We start from the raw sequence: 13,505 nt of genomic DNA, 5'->3' as shown, positions 1-13,505 counted from the left end.
AAAAAAAAAAAAAAATTAGCTGGTTATAGTGGCACGTGCCTCTAATCCTAGCTACTTGGGAGGCCGAAGCAGGAGAATCACTGAACCCTGGAGGCACAGGTTGCAGTGAGCCAAGATCAGGCTACTGCACTCCAGCCTTGGTGGCAGAGCAAGACTCCGTTTCGGAGGGGTGGGGGATAAAAGGGATTCTGGGTCTCCTAGAAGAGAGAATTTTCTAGTTGGGTGCAGTGGCTCATGCCTGTAATCTCAGCACTTTGAAAGGCCGAGGCAGATGGATCACCTGAGGTCAGGAGTTCGAGACCAGGCTGGCGCAACATGACCCCGTCTCTACTAAAAATACAACAATTAGCCAGGTGTGGTGGCAGACACCTGTAATCCCAGCTTCTCAGGAGGCTGAGGTGGGAGATTCGCTTGAATTCAGGAGGTGGAGGTTGCTGTGAGCTGAGATTGTGCCACTACACTTCGGCCTGGGCAATAGAGTGAAACTGTCTTAAAAAAAAAAAAAAAGAAAAAAGAAAAGAAAAAGAAAAAGGAGAGGGGTCTTTGAGGATTTGAGGATTTGATGCAGAGAGGCAAAGGGTTGCTTGCCCAAGCAAACATCTGACCTGAAGGCATTTTGACTAAGAAGGCTCTGGTCACAAGTTGAACCTGAAGCAGAGGCAGCTAGCAGTTATAGATTATATTAATAAAGACAGAAAGTCCAAACTAAAGGAGGTGAGGCTCACTGTGCCTTGTCCCCATGTAAACTGGCTGGGCGATGAGCCATAACACTGGGGGCCCTCTGTGACTGCAGGGAAGGGGAGGGGCTGCCTGGGCAGGCAAGGAGGCAGTAACAGAAGGCCGACCCACTGGAAGGGATGGCCGGGGCCAAGGCTCGGAGGCCGGACTGTGCTGTGCATGTGTAAGAATAGCAGCAGGGGCCAGGTGCAGCGACTCACACCTGTAATCCCAGCACTTTGGGAGGCTGAGACTGGCGGATCACCTGAGGTCAGGAGTTCGAGACCAGCCTGGCCAACACGGTGAAACCCCATCTCTACTAAAAAAATACAAAAATTAGCCAAATGTGGTGGTACACACCTGTAATCCCAGCTACTCGGGAGGCTGAGGCAGGAGAATTGCTTGAACCTGGGAGGCAGAGGTTGCAGTGAGCCGAGATTTTGCCACTGCACTCCAGCCTGGGCGACAGAGCAAGATTCTATCTCAAAAAAAAAAAGAGTAGCAGCTGAGTGCTGGCCTTGCGTTGGAGGGACTTAGGAGAAGGCCGAGGCCCCTTGGAGGCTCCAGAGCAGATGTGCAGCAAGGCGGAGTGGCCTCGGGGGAGGGGACAGCATGGGCAGAGGCGTGAGGGCAGGAAGGAGATGGAAGTCCCAGGAGAGATGGAAACAGGGTGGTTGACCCTGACTGAGGAATGGCCTCCTGGGGGTCTCCTGGCTTAAGGCTCACTCCATCGCAGGGATTCATGCTCCATCTGATGGCGGAGGAGGCCAGGGATCAGGTCACTTGCTGAGGGTCACAGCCATGAAGTGGGATTCACATTAGAAGCCAGGCCTCTTTGACTCTGGGGGTCTCTCTGTGCATCATGGTAATGTCCAGGTGGGCTGTCTCCTCTCCACTACCACCCTGGCCCTCAGCTGCTGCCTGGAGCTAGGGCATCCCTCAGGTTCAGATGCCCCAAGTGGACACTCAGAGCACCTGGAGTCCTCGGGAACCGGCCTGGGCCCTGGTGCCCTCTGCACCCCAGGTTCGGGTCGACCACGCCTGGCCAGCATCCTCGGGCCCCAGCCCACCCTACCCACAGCCACGTGGCTGACGGGATTTCCGCCATGTTTGGGGCATGAATTGACAAGTGCCCCATTGACGGGGCAGGGGAGGGGGTGGGCAGGGCACAAGCCTCCCACTGTGCCGTGTCCCCACCCTCCCCCGTCCCCCGGGACAATGGCCGAGACTCAGCCAGAGGCCACAGCTGGTGGGTGGGGGGGAACATGAGCACGAGGAGGGGCGAAAGGGAGGGTCCTGGGTGGAGGGACCACCTGGGCCCCTGCTCGCTCTCATCCTGCACCTGGTTTGGGTGCCCTCCGTTCCTTTTCTGGACAGCTGGGTGGCCTTAAAGGGAGGCGGAGAGAAGCGGGAGGGAAGGGGCTGCCTTCCCATAGTTGGGATCGCAGCCTGCCTGGGAAGGGGCAGTGTCTGGCCCCTGTTCCAGGCAGGTAATAAAGGGCCTAATTAATGAGGAACAGCTGAGGTGCACAGCTCAGCAGGGCAGGGGTGGGACCTGGAGGGGCCCTGGCTAGCCCCGGCCCTGACCACAGCATGGCCTGGCCGAGGTCCCTCGATGACCACTGGGCTCATCTACTCTGCAAACATTTCCTGGGTGCCTGCCGTGTGCTGGGATACTATATCCCAGAGAGACAGAACAGGGCAGCGCTCAGCCCAGCATCTGCCCCTGTGAGCTACAGGCACGCACCTGTCCTTTCTGAGCCTCTGTTTCCTCGTCTGTAAAATGAAGAAAAAGAAAATCACCTACCTTGTAGGGTTGAGAGGAGAATTCAATATGAGCCATGTAAAGTGCATGGCACGGGGCTGGGCACAGAGTGGCCACTGGGTGAGTGAGCTGTGGGTGGTGGGTGGGTGGCAGACAGACACCCATGCTGCCCCCGTGAGGTGTGTGGAGGTGGGAGGGTAAAGAGCTGATGAGGAATTACACACCGCTGCCACTCCTCCGTCCCCTGCTAAAGAGAAAGGGAGAGTCAGAGATGGCCTCTTGGGGGAGCTTACATTTAAGCCCAAACCTAAAGCGTGAATAGGACCCGGCTTTTTCGGGCTTAGGAACAGCATGTGCCAAGGCCCTGATGTGGGGCAGAGAATGGAAAGGAGGCAGGGGCTGACCAGGGAGAGGAGGGAAGGAAGGGGACCTGGGGAAGGAGAGAAGGCTGTGGGGGCAGGCAGGGGACCATGCCAGGCCTTGGACTACAGAGGGCTCCGCATTTCTCCCAAGCAGTAGGAAGTTGTGAAGGGTTTGAGGAGGCGAGGACAGAGATGCTGGTTTGTGAGCTCATGCTGCTGTGTTCGGGTTGCTGGGGCCTGGGCAGCCTCGGGCAGCCTCTGGCAGGCCCGGCGTCCCTTCTCTCAGCAGCTTCCCTTCTCTCAGAGAGGTCTTGAGGATCAGAATGAGCATGTAGCCTGTGTTCCGCTTTCTGCCTGGCAGGTACCCCTGGTCGGGATCCAGTGATGTTCTGGGGCTCTTTGGGGAGCACTAGGGAGGGGTGCTCCCAAGAGTGTGCCCATGGGACCCTACCCCTGTCCTGGGTTCTTGGGGGCTCTGCCCTCAGCCTCAGCAATCCCTGGGCTTTGGCAAGCCCCTGCCCTCAGCTTGTCCTCCTGGAATGTCTGTTAGAAATCTGCAGTGTGGCTTGTGGGCGGGCTGGGGGCCGAGCAGCGTGGGGAAGAGATGAGGCAGCCTCCGGGGCTTCCAGGAGAAGGTGTGGGGTCAGCGTTCCTCAGGAGGCCCTCCGAACCCCCAACCCCCAAACTTCTCCCCCACCCACTGGCCCTCCCTAACACTGCCCCATCGGCTCCCTCCTCCCACCTCCTTCCTCTGTCCTCCGGCCGCCCAGACCCTGGCACGGGAGGGTCCCTCCTCCCCCAAAGCACATCTGGTTCTCGTTAGGGTCTCCCAGGATGCCTCTGCCTGAGGCCCCCTATCCTGAGGGAGGTGGGTAGGAGGATTAGGGGCGATTAGGAGTGCTCCTGGCCAGGAGAGGAGGGGGCTGGGCCTATTATAAATAGCAACACCATGCCTGCCTCAGCCCATCATTCACTGTAAATTCCAAGTTCAGGCTCAAAAACTTGCAGCTTCAGAGGTCAGGGTGGGGGCGATGCACCAGGTGGGGTGGGGAAGGCACAGTGACCACCAGCCACACCTTCCCCCTTGGAGTCAGACCCCTGCACCTGGTTGGAATCCTCCTTGCTGTGTTGCCTTGGGTAAGAGACTTGACCTCTCTGAACAGAGGGGGTGGTGATCATGTCACCTCTCTGAACAGTGGTGTTATTATCGCCATCCCCACGGTTGAGAGAGGGAAATCAGTGCAAGAAAGCAGCCAGGACTCTTGGGCATCAAGAGGAAGACATCAAGTGACAGCCACTGTCACTGTCATCATCACCGTGAGGAGTTGAGAAGCACTGGGAGATACTTAGTATAAGCCTCGGTCACGTCACTGCCTCTGTCATGGTCACCATTCTGGCTGTGAGGATTGAGTAACACGCTGTAGGTGAAGAGACTGCAGGATGCCTTGCACATAAGACCCTCCTGTGATTAGGCCTGTAACCCCAGCACTTTGGGAGGCTGAGGTGGGCGGATCACCTGAGGTCAGGAGTTCAAGACCAGCCTGGCCAACGTGATGAAACCCCGTCTCTACTAAAAATGCAAGAAATTAGCTGGACGTGGTGGCAGGTGCCTGGAATCCCAGCTACTCGGGAGACTGAGGCAGGAGAATCCCTGGAACTGGGAGGTGGGGGTTGCAGTGAGCCGAGATTGCCCCGACGCACTCCAGCCTAGGCGACAGAGCAAGACTCTGTCTCAAAAGAAAAGAAATTCCTGTGATTATTAATGTACTTGACTCACAAAGTGCCTGGCACACAGTAGGGACTCAATAGATGGGGCCTGTAGTTACTGGGAAAGGCGGGGTGGGGCCTGAGCAGAGGCGAGGTCCTGGAACCTAGGCAGGCAGACTGGCCACGCCCAGCTTGGGAAGCTGCTCTTGCTCTGGCCGCACCGCCCTGGACGGCCACTGGCGCTGCGTGGTGGGTGTCCCTTGTTCTGAGCTGGGCGAGCTGGGGGTGGGGGTCAGCAGGAGGGCCCTGGCCTGTTGCAGGCAGCGCGTGACTCCTAGGAGGGCTTAGCCGCTCATTAATCACCTAAGCGGGGCTCAGCATTCTTGAAATGCCGGCTGGGGCCAGGGAGGGGCCTGGGCAGGGGGCTCCCGGGGACCCTAGGGCTCTGGGGCTGGGAAGTGAGACGGCTGTTGCGACCGCTGAGCACCCACTATGTGGCTGGCACTTCACAGACCTAACCTTGTTTCATACTCAAAACAGCTCTGTGAAGTGACAGCAGGACATGTCCCCATTGCACGAATGAGGAGACTGAGGCTCAGGGAGTGCATGTGACCTGCCCAAGGCCATACAGCAGGGAGCGGCTGAGCCAGGATTTGTTCCTGGGCCTGTCTGAGCTCAATAGGAGAGGGCAGACCCCAGACTTAGGCTCCAGCGGCCTGTGGGAGGGGCCCTCCTGCCTCAGTGGCGCTGGCCAGCCCAGGTCAGCAGTGTGGGTGAGGCTGTCTTCCATTATCGGGGTTGACGCATCTCCCACGTCAGCCCCCTTATCACCCTGCCCTCTGGCTCCCCCCACAAGGTGACCCAGGGAGGCGAAAGGCCGGCACCTCCCCTGTCCTTCCTCTTGATGCCCAAGAGCACTGGCTGCTTTTCCTCCAGGGGCTCCTCCCCTCGATGGGGCTGGGGCCAGCGCCAAGGGCCCAGGAGAGGGCGGCCGGCGGAGGAGTGGAGCTCTGGCAGTCATTCCCTGCTGGGTGGCTAGGGCAAGCCCTTCTCTCTCTAGGCCTCTGCCTCCTCTGGAAAAAGGGGGCTAAGTACCCCAGCCTGTGCCCCAGAGGGTGATGGGCATATCCAGTGAGGGTGCGGGGGGCTCTCCTGATTCTGATCCCCACTCCCCCTGCAGCCGGGCCTGGGTCCAGGAGGCTCCCCCAGCCCTGTGGGCCCCCAGAATATACGGTCCCACTCAGCGAGGCCTTGTGCTCCTGCATGCCTGGAGCTGGGCCCTGACCCCTGGAGGACAGGGCAGGACAGTGCATGTTGGGTCCAAGCCACCCTATCGAGGGCAGTGGACCACCCACGGGGCTCTCGACTTAGTAAGCACCTCATTTGTGCCTCACGGTACCCCAGGAGACAGACGGAGAGTGACCCCATTTGATAGATGAGCAGAAAGGACTTGCTCCCTGTCACGCAGCTAGAAAGGGGCATGGAGGGGCAGGATAGGCCTCTCTGTACCCAAACCCATGCTCTGGGCCCCTGCCCTCCTCCGAGACTGAAGGAGGCCTTGTGGCAAGGTGGGGGAATTATCAGTGCTTCCTGGAAAGGAAGCCCACCCCACATGGATACCTGATGGGAGGGAGCAGGGGCATCTGTTTTGGAGGGCCAGCCTGGGCAGGGATGGAGGGCTGGGCCCCTTCACCCAGGGTCTGCAGGGAACTGAGCTCCTACCCTAGCCCACCTCTTCTGCCCCGCAGGCCACGACATCAACGGTGCCCTGGAGCCCTCCAACATAGACACCAGCATCCTGGAGGAATACATCAGCAAGGAGGATGCCTCTGACCTGTGAGTGGCCCCCTCGCCTGGCCTGCACCTGCCCAGCCCCCGGCCCCTTGCCTCTCTTCTGTCACCTGGGAGGTCTGAGGACCGGACCTGGGGTCTTCCACAGTCCCATCTCTGAAAGCCACTCCTCGTCCCTTCCCAGCCACTGACTCCTCCGAAATCTCCACAGTTCCCTGCAGGGACGGGGTGGCTGCTTCCCTGCTGGGTCTGGGGTCCTGGCTGGAGCTGAGCAGCCCCCCTTCCCTGCAGCTGCTTCCCTGACATCTCTGCTCCAGCCAGCTCGGCCTCCTACTCCCACGGGCAGCCCACGATGCCTGGCTCCAGCGGGGTCCACCACCTGAGCCCCCATGGGGGTGGACCCTCCCCGGGGCGCCATGGTCCCCTCCCACCCCCGAGCTACGGCGCCCCCCTGAACTGCAACAACAACAACGGCATGGGCGCCGCCCCCAAGCCCTACCCAGGGGGCGCTGGGCCCCCCATCAAGGCGGAGCCCAAGGCTCCCTATGCCCCAGGGTGAGTGAGGGCAGGGAGTGGGGGGATGTGGAGGCCTGGGGCAGGCAGGGATCGGGGCCGTGGCCGTAGCCTGGGAGGTGCTGGATGCCCGCCTGGCATGGGATGAGCTGGGTGACTGACTGTGCGTGGGCAGGTGAGGGTGGGGAGGACAGGGCCAGGCCGAGGGGCGATTCCTGGGCTTTGTTCTAAGGCAGTGGGCAGCTGTGAAGCTTCTAAGCTGGGAAGTGATGAGGGCTGACGTAAGTGCTAGAAAAATCTCAGGGCTGTGTGGATAGTGGACGGGAGGTGGCCGGACTGGAGGCCATGACTGTTTACCTTCACGGGAACACCTGGAACCCGGGCACACACGGCGGGCCCCTAAACGCCCTTCACCGCGCCGGCCCCCACGCACTCACGCGTCCAGCTGACATGTCCCGTGGCCATGGGAGTTGGCTGATGCCTCAGATGTGGCACCTCAGTTCCCCCTTCCCAAGCAAACCTCCTGGAGCCCGAACTCCTCCTCCCAGGCCCTTCCCCTCATCTCTCTGAGTAGTCTACACCAGGGGCCTGACCCAGGGCTGAACCTTGGGCCTGGTTTTGACCAAAGGTTCCAGGTAGCCACCCGCCCAGCCAGACCCAAGGCAGCCCCCCGGGGACACAGGCTCACAGGGGAGGCAGGGAGCATGGGTCTGCAGGGGAGCCCAGGGCAAGGGTAGGGCCCCTGTCTCTGGGTGGAAGAGAATTAAAGCACTGGGTCCATGAATGCTGTGTTCAGACAGCCTGGCTCCAACTTCAGCCTCCACATGTGCCAGCCTTCTGCCTCAGTAACCCATGGTCTGTTTCTTTTTTTTTTTTTTTTTTTTTTTTTTTTCACATTCTTAAGTTTATTTTATTATTATTATTATTTTTGTTTGAGACAGAGTCTTGTTCTGTCACCCAGCCTGGAGTGCAGTGGCACAATCTTGGCTCACTGCAACCTCCGCCTCCCGAGTTCAAGTGATTCTCCTGCCTCAGCCTGCTGAGTAGCTGGGACTATAGGCATGCGCCGCTGCGCCCAGTTAATTTTTTGTGTTTTTAGTAGAGACGGGGTTTCATCATGTTGGCTAGGCTGATCTCAAACTCCTGACCTCAGTTGATCCACCCGCCTCAGCCTCCCAAAATTCTGGGATTACAGGCGTGAGCCACCGTGCCCGGCCAACCCAGTTTCTGCTGTACAGTGAACCCCCAAATGCTTACCCTTCAAGATTATCTTGGGAAGCAAGTGAGGGCACAGAGGAAGCCCTGGGTGCACGGTGGCCACTGACTTGGCCGGCCGTGCTTCCTGAGCTCCCTGGCTTCTGGGGAGAAGGTAGTGGAGGCCAGGCCTGGGGTGCCAGGGGTGAACCTTTGCTGCAGAAGGCAACTGTTTGCTCGAGGCTGTGAGGCTTTTCCTAAGCCACAAGCCCCTGGGGGGAGGGGGAGGAGAAGTAACATTTAGTAAGCGCCTGCTGGTGCCCGGTGCTCTATCACATGCCTGTGACTGTGTGAGCTCATCAGCCTTCCCCAGCATCCGGCTCCTGGGAGACCCCACAAAGAGCCCTGGCCACTGCTCCCGTCAGGATTCTAATGGCACACTGAAGCTCAGAGAGGGAAAGGGGCTTGTCCAGAGCCACACAGGGACTCTGTGGCCAGGGCCACTCTAGGGAGGGACCCAAGGCCAGGCCTGAGTCTAGGTGATAAACAAGACAGACATGAGGCTGGGCGTGGTGGCACATACCTGTAATCCCAGCACTTTGGGAGGCGGATGTAGGCAGATTGCTTGAGCCCAGGAGTTCAAGACCAGCCTGCAACATGAAGCAACCCCATCTCTACAAAAAATATAAAAATTAGCTGGGTGTGGTGGCGTGTGCATGTAGCCTTAGCTACTTGGGAGGCTGAGGTGAGCGAATAGTTTGGGGCAGGGAGGTTGAGGTTACAGTGAGCTGTGATCACGCCACTGCTGGGGACAAAGAGAGAACCTGTCTCAAAAAAAAAAAAATCAAGTGATCTGCCCACCTTGGCCTCCCAAAGTGCTGGGATTACAGGCATAATCCCAGCACTTTGGGAGGCCAAGGTGGGCAGATCGCTTGAGGTCAGGAGTTCGAGGCTGGCCTGAGCAACATGGCGAAACCCCTTCTGTACTAAAAATACAAAAATTAGCTGGGCGTGGTGGTGCATGCCTATAATCCTAGCTACTTGGGAGGCTAAGGCACAAAAATCGCTTTAACCTGGGAGGTGAAGGTTGTAGTGAGCAGAGATTGCACCACTGCACTCCAGCCTAGGCAACAGAGCAAGATTCTGTTTCCAAAAAAAAGACAGGCATGGCTCTGCAGTGGCTCCTGAAGCCTAACTGGGAGGAGTATTCACCAATACATCCCCAGAAAGAGGACTAATCAGATGCCACAGAAATTTAAGAGGAAAGAACACAAGGTCCTGTGGACCTGGGGCATTGGACTGCAGGGACTGAAGGGTGTGAAAGACCCAGACACATTACAGAAGCCAAGGCCATTTTCAGGGAAGTGCAGGAAGGCAGTGGGCAGACCAAGGGGCCTGAGGCTGTGGCGAGGAGTAGGTTTGAGTCCCCATCCACGCTTTTGTATTCTTCACACAAAACCTGCAGGGTTGAACCATATAGGTCTTTACCCAAGGCCCTGAAGGCAGGTGGGAGGCTGGTACAGGGGTACAGGGGACTTTGGAACCAGCCCTGGGGCTGTGTCCATGACAGGGCCATGGCTTCTCTGGCAGTTCCCTGGGCATGGGAATGGGGAGTTGCTCCAGATGTGGGGACCAGGTATGGCCAGAGCTGGACCCCACATGGCCTCAGCCTCCCACTTGCTGGGCGAGCACAGGGTTCATGCAGGACGTGTTGACTTCTTGGGTTGAGTTTGTTCTTTTTCCTGAGCACTGATAAAGTGAAACCTGCAAGAAAAAAATAAACCCAGGCCCGGTGGTGCTGGCTCCCTTCCCAGTCCACACCTGCCTCTCGTGGGGCAGCCTCTGTGACCCGCTGAATGCCCCCAGGCCCAGCCCCCTAGGGCCCTGCATTTCCAGGAAGCTGTGGGGCTTCAGTGGGTGCAGGAAGGGAGAAGAAGGCCTGGCCCTTGGACCGGGGCAAGAGCCTTTGAGCCCCTGTGCCATCATCAGGGACACTAGTAACTGTCCCCCAAGCGCTCTGTCAGTCTGAGGGCATCCTGGGCGGCCCCCTCAGCCCCAGGCCCTGTCAGGTGCCCCAACATGGGTAGTGCAGAGAAATGCCCCTAAGGGTGGATGTAAGGAAACCTCAGTGTCCCCAGCTTCTGGGGGGCTCTGGGACCCTGCCACTCGGAGGAGCTGCCCAGCTGGAAGGCAGGGGCTCAGCTGCTCACCCACCGGCCCCTCCCCTGGCTCTCACAGCACACTGCCGGACTCTCCCCCAGACTCGGGCTCCGAGGCCTACTCCCCCCAGCAGGTGAATGGTGAGTCCAGCGGGCACCACCCTCCCCCTCTGGGGTTTGGGCAAGTGGTTGAGGCGGCCTTATCGGGGAAGTAGGGGAGGAGGGAGGGGGCCAGCGGCTGCCCAACGGGCTGAGATTATCGCTGGTCAAATACTCCCCGGCGCTTGGCTATTGTTTCCCCATGGGCGGGTGGGGAGCCTGGCCCTGCCTCTGAGCAAGTATCCCCGCCGTGATGCCACCCGCCTGCCCGCCTGCGCCATCATGGACGCGCCCTTCGGCGGTAAGTGGGTGGCTGGGGAAGGCCGTGGGTGCAGCCTGAGCACAGGCTTCCCAGGCCGGGCCCACCTCAGCTTAGAGGGTGCTCAGGGGTGCCCCGGCCCCCAGGTGGCCAAGAGCAGAACCACCACGGGCAGCAGGCTCCCCGCAGCCCAGAGTGGGGTCAAGAGTTCTGTTTATCTTACCAAAAACATCCCTGGAATGCCTCCTGGGGAACAAAGGGAGCTGGGGCCTCCCTGCTCAGACTGGGGGGCTGGCCCCTGGGAACCCAGTAGAGGGGCTGCCTGCTGGAGGGAGGAGCACCCAGCAGGTCTGGCCTGGGGGTCTCCGGAGACTCCTTCCTGAGGCCCAGAGGAGGAGCAGGGCTCAGAGGAGAGGGGGACAATGTCGGGGGGGCTTGAGATTTGGCTTGGATCCCCTGGCCCAGCCTGGGGGCAGGAGGTGCCTAGGATGGGGTGAAGGGCTGCCCTCCCTTGGGCAGGGTCGTGCCCCTGCCCAGGCCTCTAGTGGGTGGCTGATCAACTGCCCTCCCACCTGGGGCAGATTGGGGGCAGCCGCTAGGCTTGGCCCAGGATGGGGTGGAAGCAGGAGACTGTGTTGGGGAGGATGGTTCCCAGGAGCCTGAGCGACGTTGGTCTCAGATGCCTGCTTCCCCATCTCTCCTGCAGAACCCCATCTCCTACGTACGATAACCCCTGAGACGCTGTGCCACGTGGGAGTGCCCTCCCACCTGGAGCATCCGCCCCCACCTCCGGCCCACTTGCCAGGCCCCCCACCGCCTCCACCACCCCCACCGCACTACCCTGTCCTGCAGCGGGACCTGTACATGAAGGCTGAGCCCCCGATCCCTCCCTACGCTGCCATGGGGCAGGGGCTGGTGCCCACTGAGCTCCACCACACCCAGCAGTCCCAGATGCTGCACCAGCTCCTGCAGCAGCACGGAGCTGAGTAAGACGTGGGCGGCCAGCTCCCTGGGGTGGGAAGGTGGCGTGCAGGGACCAGGGTGGGCGGCAGGCAGGCTGGAGAGGGAGGTAGGGGTGGGGATGCACCCAGGAAGAGCAGAAGGCTCTGCAGGGCAGATCGGGGTCAACGGATTTACACACATTTGCCCAGCAAAGCCTTGGGGGGTTTACAGCCATGGCTCATTGCTCACAACTACCTTATCTAGTGGGCACAGGTAGGTAAACTGAGGTTCTGATGAGGAAAATGTCCCGCCCAGACCATGAGCCAGGGGCAGAGCCAAGACAGGGCCCAGCCGGGGCTGTGCTGTTATCCAGGCTCCCCTGGCTTTCCAGCTGTCTCATGGAACCCTCAGGTTTCTGAGGAGTCTTCTTCCTAGACCCAAGCCCCCCACTCTGACTACTGCCTGTCTTTTCATCTGCTTTATCACGTGGAGAGTCCATGAAAGGCTTAGTTCAAAGGAAGGTTCTGCAGTCAAAACATTTTGTAAACCAGAAGGGAAAGGGGTGCTGCGGAGTCCCCCTGAAACTCCCCACCCCAGGAAGCTCCCTTCCCTGGCTTTTGTGGCCCAGGCCCTCTGTGGCTTGGTTCTGATCACGGTGCCTGCTCTCCATAGCACCTCTACTATAAAGAATGACCTTGAGTGTGACAATGCAGGCAGGGACAAACTCATTCATTCCTCAAGCGACTGCTGTGATTCCGTGAGCCAGCCTTGTTGCTGGGTGAGCCAGCCTTGTTGCTGGAGACACCAAGTCAAATGTGGCTCCTGTCCACAGTCTGGGGGAAGGGAAGAGTGATGGAGGCAGAAAATGACAGCATGGATAGATGAGGAGTAGGAGGAAGCAAAGCCTGAGGGCTTCCTGCAGGAGGTGTCCTCTGGGTGGGGCATATCCTGGCCCAAACAGGCTAAAGAGGGGAAAGAGGTGGATACCACCCAGTGGGAGGGGCTCAGGGAGAGCCAACCCCCATGGGACACTTCTGTTTCCCCAGGCTCCCCACACACCCCTCCAAGAAGAGGAAGCACTCCGAATCCCCCCCCAGCACCCTCAATGCCCAGATGCTGAATGGAATGATCAAACAGGAACCCGGGACGGTGACGGCCCTGCCTCTGCATCCCACTCGAGCCCCATCCCCACCCTGGCCTCCCCAGGGTCCGCTCTCCCCAGGCCCTGGTTCCTTGCCTCTCAGCATTGCCCGCGTCCAGACACCGCCTTGGCACCCACCAGGTGCCCCCTCCCCTGGTACGTGGCTGGCCAACCCTTCAAGGTGGGGTATGGGGCCCAGGGCACAGGGCCCACATGGGTGTTCCCTCCCTCCAGGCCTCCTTCAGGACAATGACAGCCTCAGTGGCTCCTACCTGGACCCTAACTACCAGTCCATCAAGTGGCAGCCCCATCAGCAGAACAAGTGGGCAACCCTGTATGACGCCAACTACAAGGAGCTGTGAGTCCCCTGTGCCGTTCCCCACTCCTCGAGGCCACCCCATCTTGGCACGCCCCAGCCCAGGACTCCATCAAGGTCCCAGAGCAGGGTCTGGGAGCACCCATTTCCCAGAAGAGCAAACAGGCTCAGGGAAGAGCCAGGACTGGCACTCAGGGCTCCTGAGTCCTAAGCCCGCCCAAGGCCTCCCTGAGAAGGTGATGACTGACAGCAAGGGACAGCTGGGAACAAGTCAGGGAGAAGTGGGCAGATGGGTGTTTTCTCCTGGCTCCTCCTTCCCTGCCTCCTCCCCCTGCATTCCGGGAAGGTAGCTGGAAGCTGAGCCCAAGCTGGGCCCTCCTGGCAGCCCCTTCCCTGGAGAGAGGGAGGAGGGGCTACGGAGGATCCGGTCAGAGGCTGCCTGAGCATTCCTAGCGCCCCCTCCACACCCAGATGGTTCCATCTTCCCAGGTCCCAGGCTGGGAGCCCTGTGGGGACCATCCCCTTGGCTCCCCTAGAAGG

At 59.7% G+C, this 13,505-nt stretch overlaps 1 protein-coding gene across 9 annotated transcripts in view; it reads left to right on the top strand.

Annotated features, from left to right (window-relative positions):
• MYRF (myelin regulatory factor) overlaps positions 1-13,505 on the top strand; it is a 36,864-nt gene that overhangs the window by 7,632 nt on the left and 15,727 nt on the right. For all 9 annotated transcript variants that reach the window (XM_032283175.1, XM_032283176.1, XM_032283174.1 and 6 more), the window contains exons 2-7: positions 6,300-6,387; positions 6,634-6,897; positions 10,288-10,349; positions 11,273-11,552; positions 12,555-12,805; positions 12,884-13,007. In XM_032283175.1, the coding sequence (XP_032139066.1) occupies positions 6,300-6,387; positions 6,634-6,897; positions 10,288-10,349; positions 11,273-11,552; positions 12,555-12,805; positions 12,884-13,007 (1,069 nt within the window). The remainder of the gene's footprint in view (positions 1-6,299; positions 6,388-6,633; positions 6,898-10,287; positions 10,350-11,272; positions 11,553-12,554; positions 12,806-12,883; positions 13,008-13,505) is intronic.

This window comes from Sapajus apella, unplaced genomic scaffold (genome assembly GCF_009761245.1).
Source record: "Sapajus apella isolate SASKATOON/1434 unplaced genomic scaffold, GSC_monkey_1.0 scaffold14, whole genome shotgun sequence".
NCBI classification, from domain to species: Eukaryota; Metazoa; Chordata; class Mammalia; order Primates; family Cebidae; genus Sapajus; species Sapajus apella.
The sequence above is the reverse complement of the archived record's forward strand: the minus strand, read 5'-3'. Positions and strand labels throughout refer to the sequence as shown.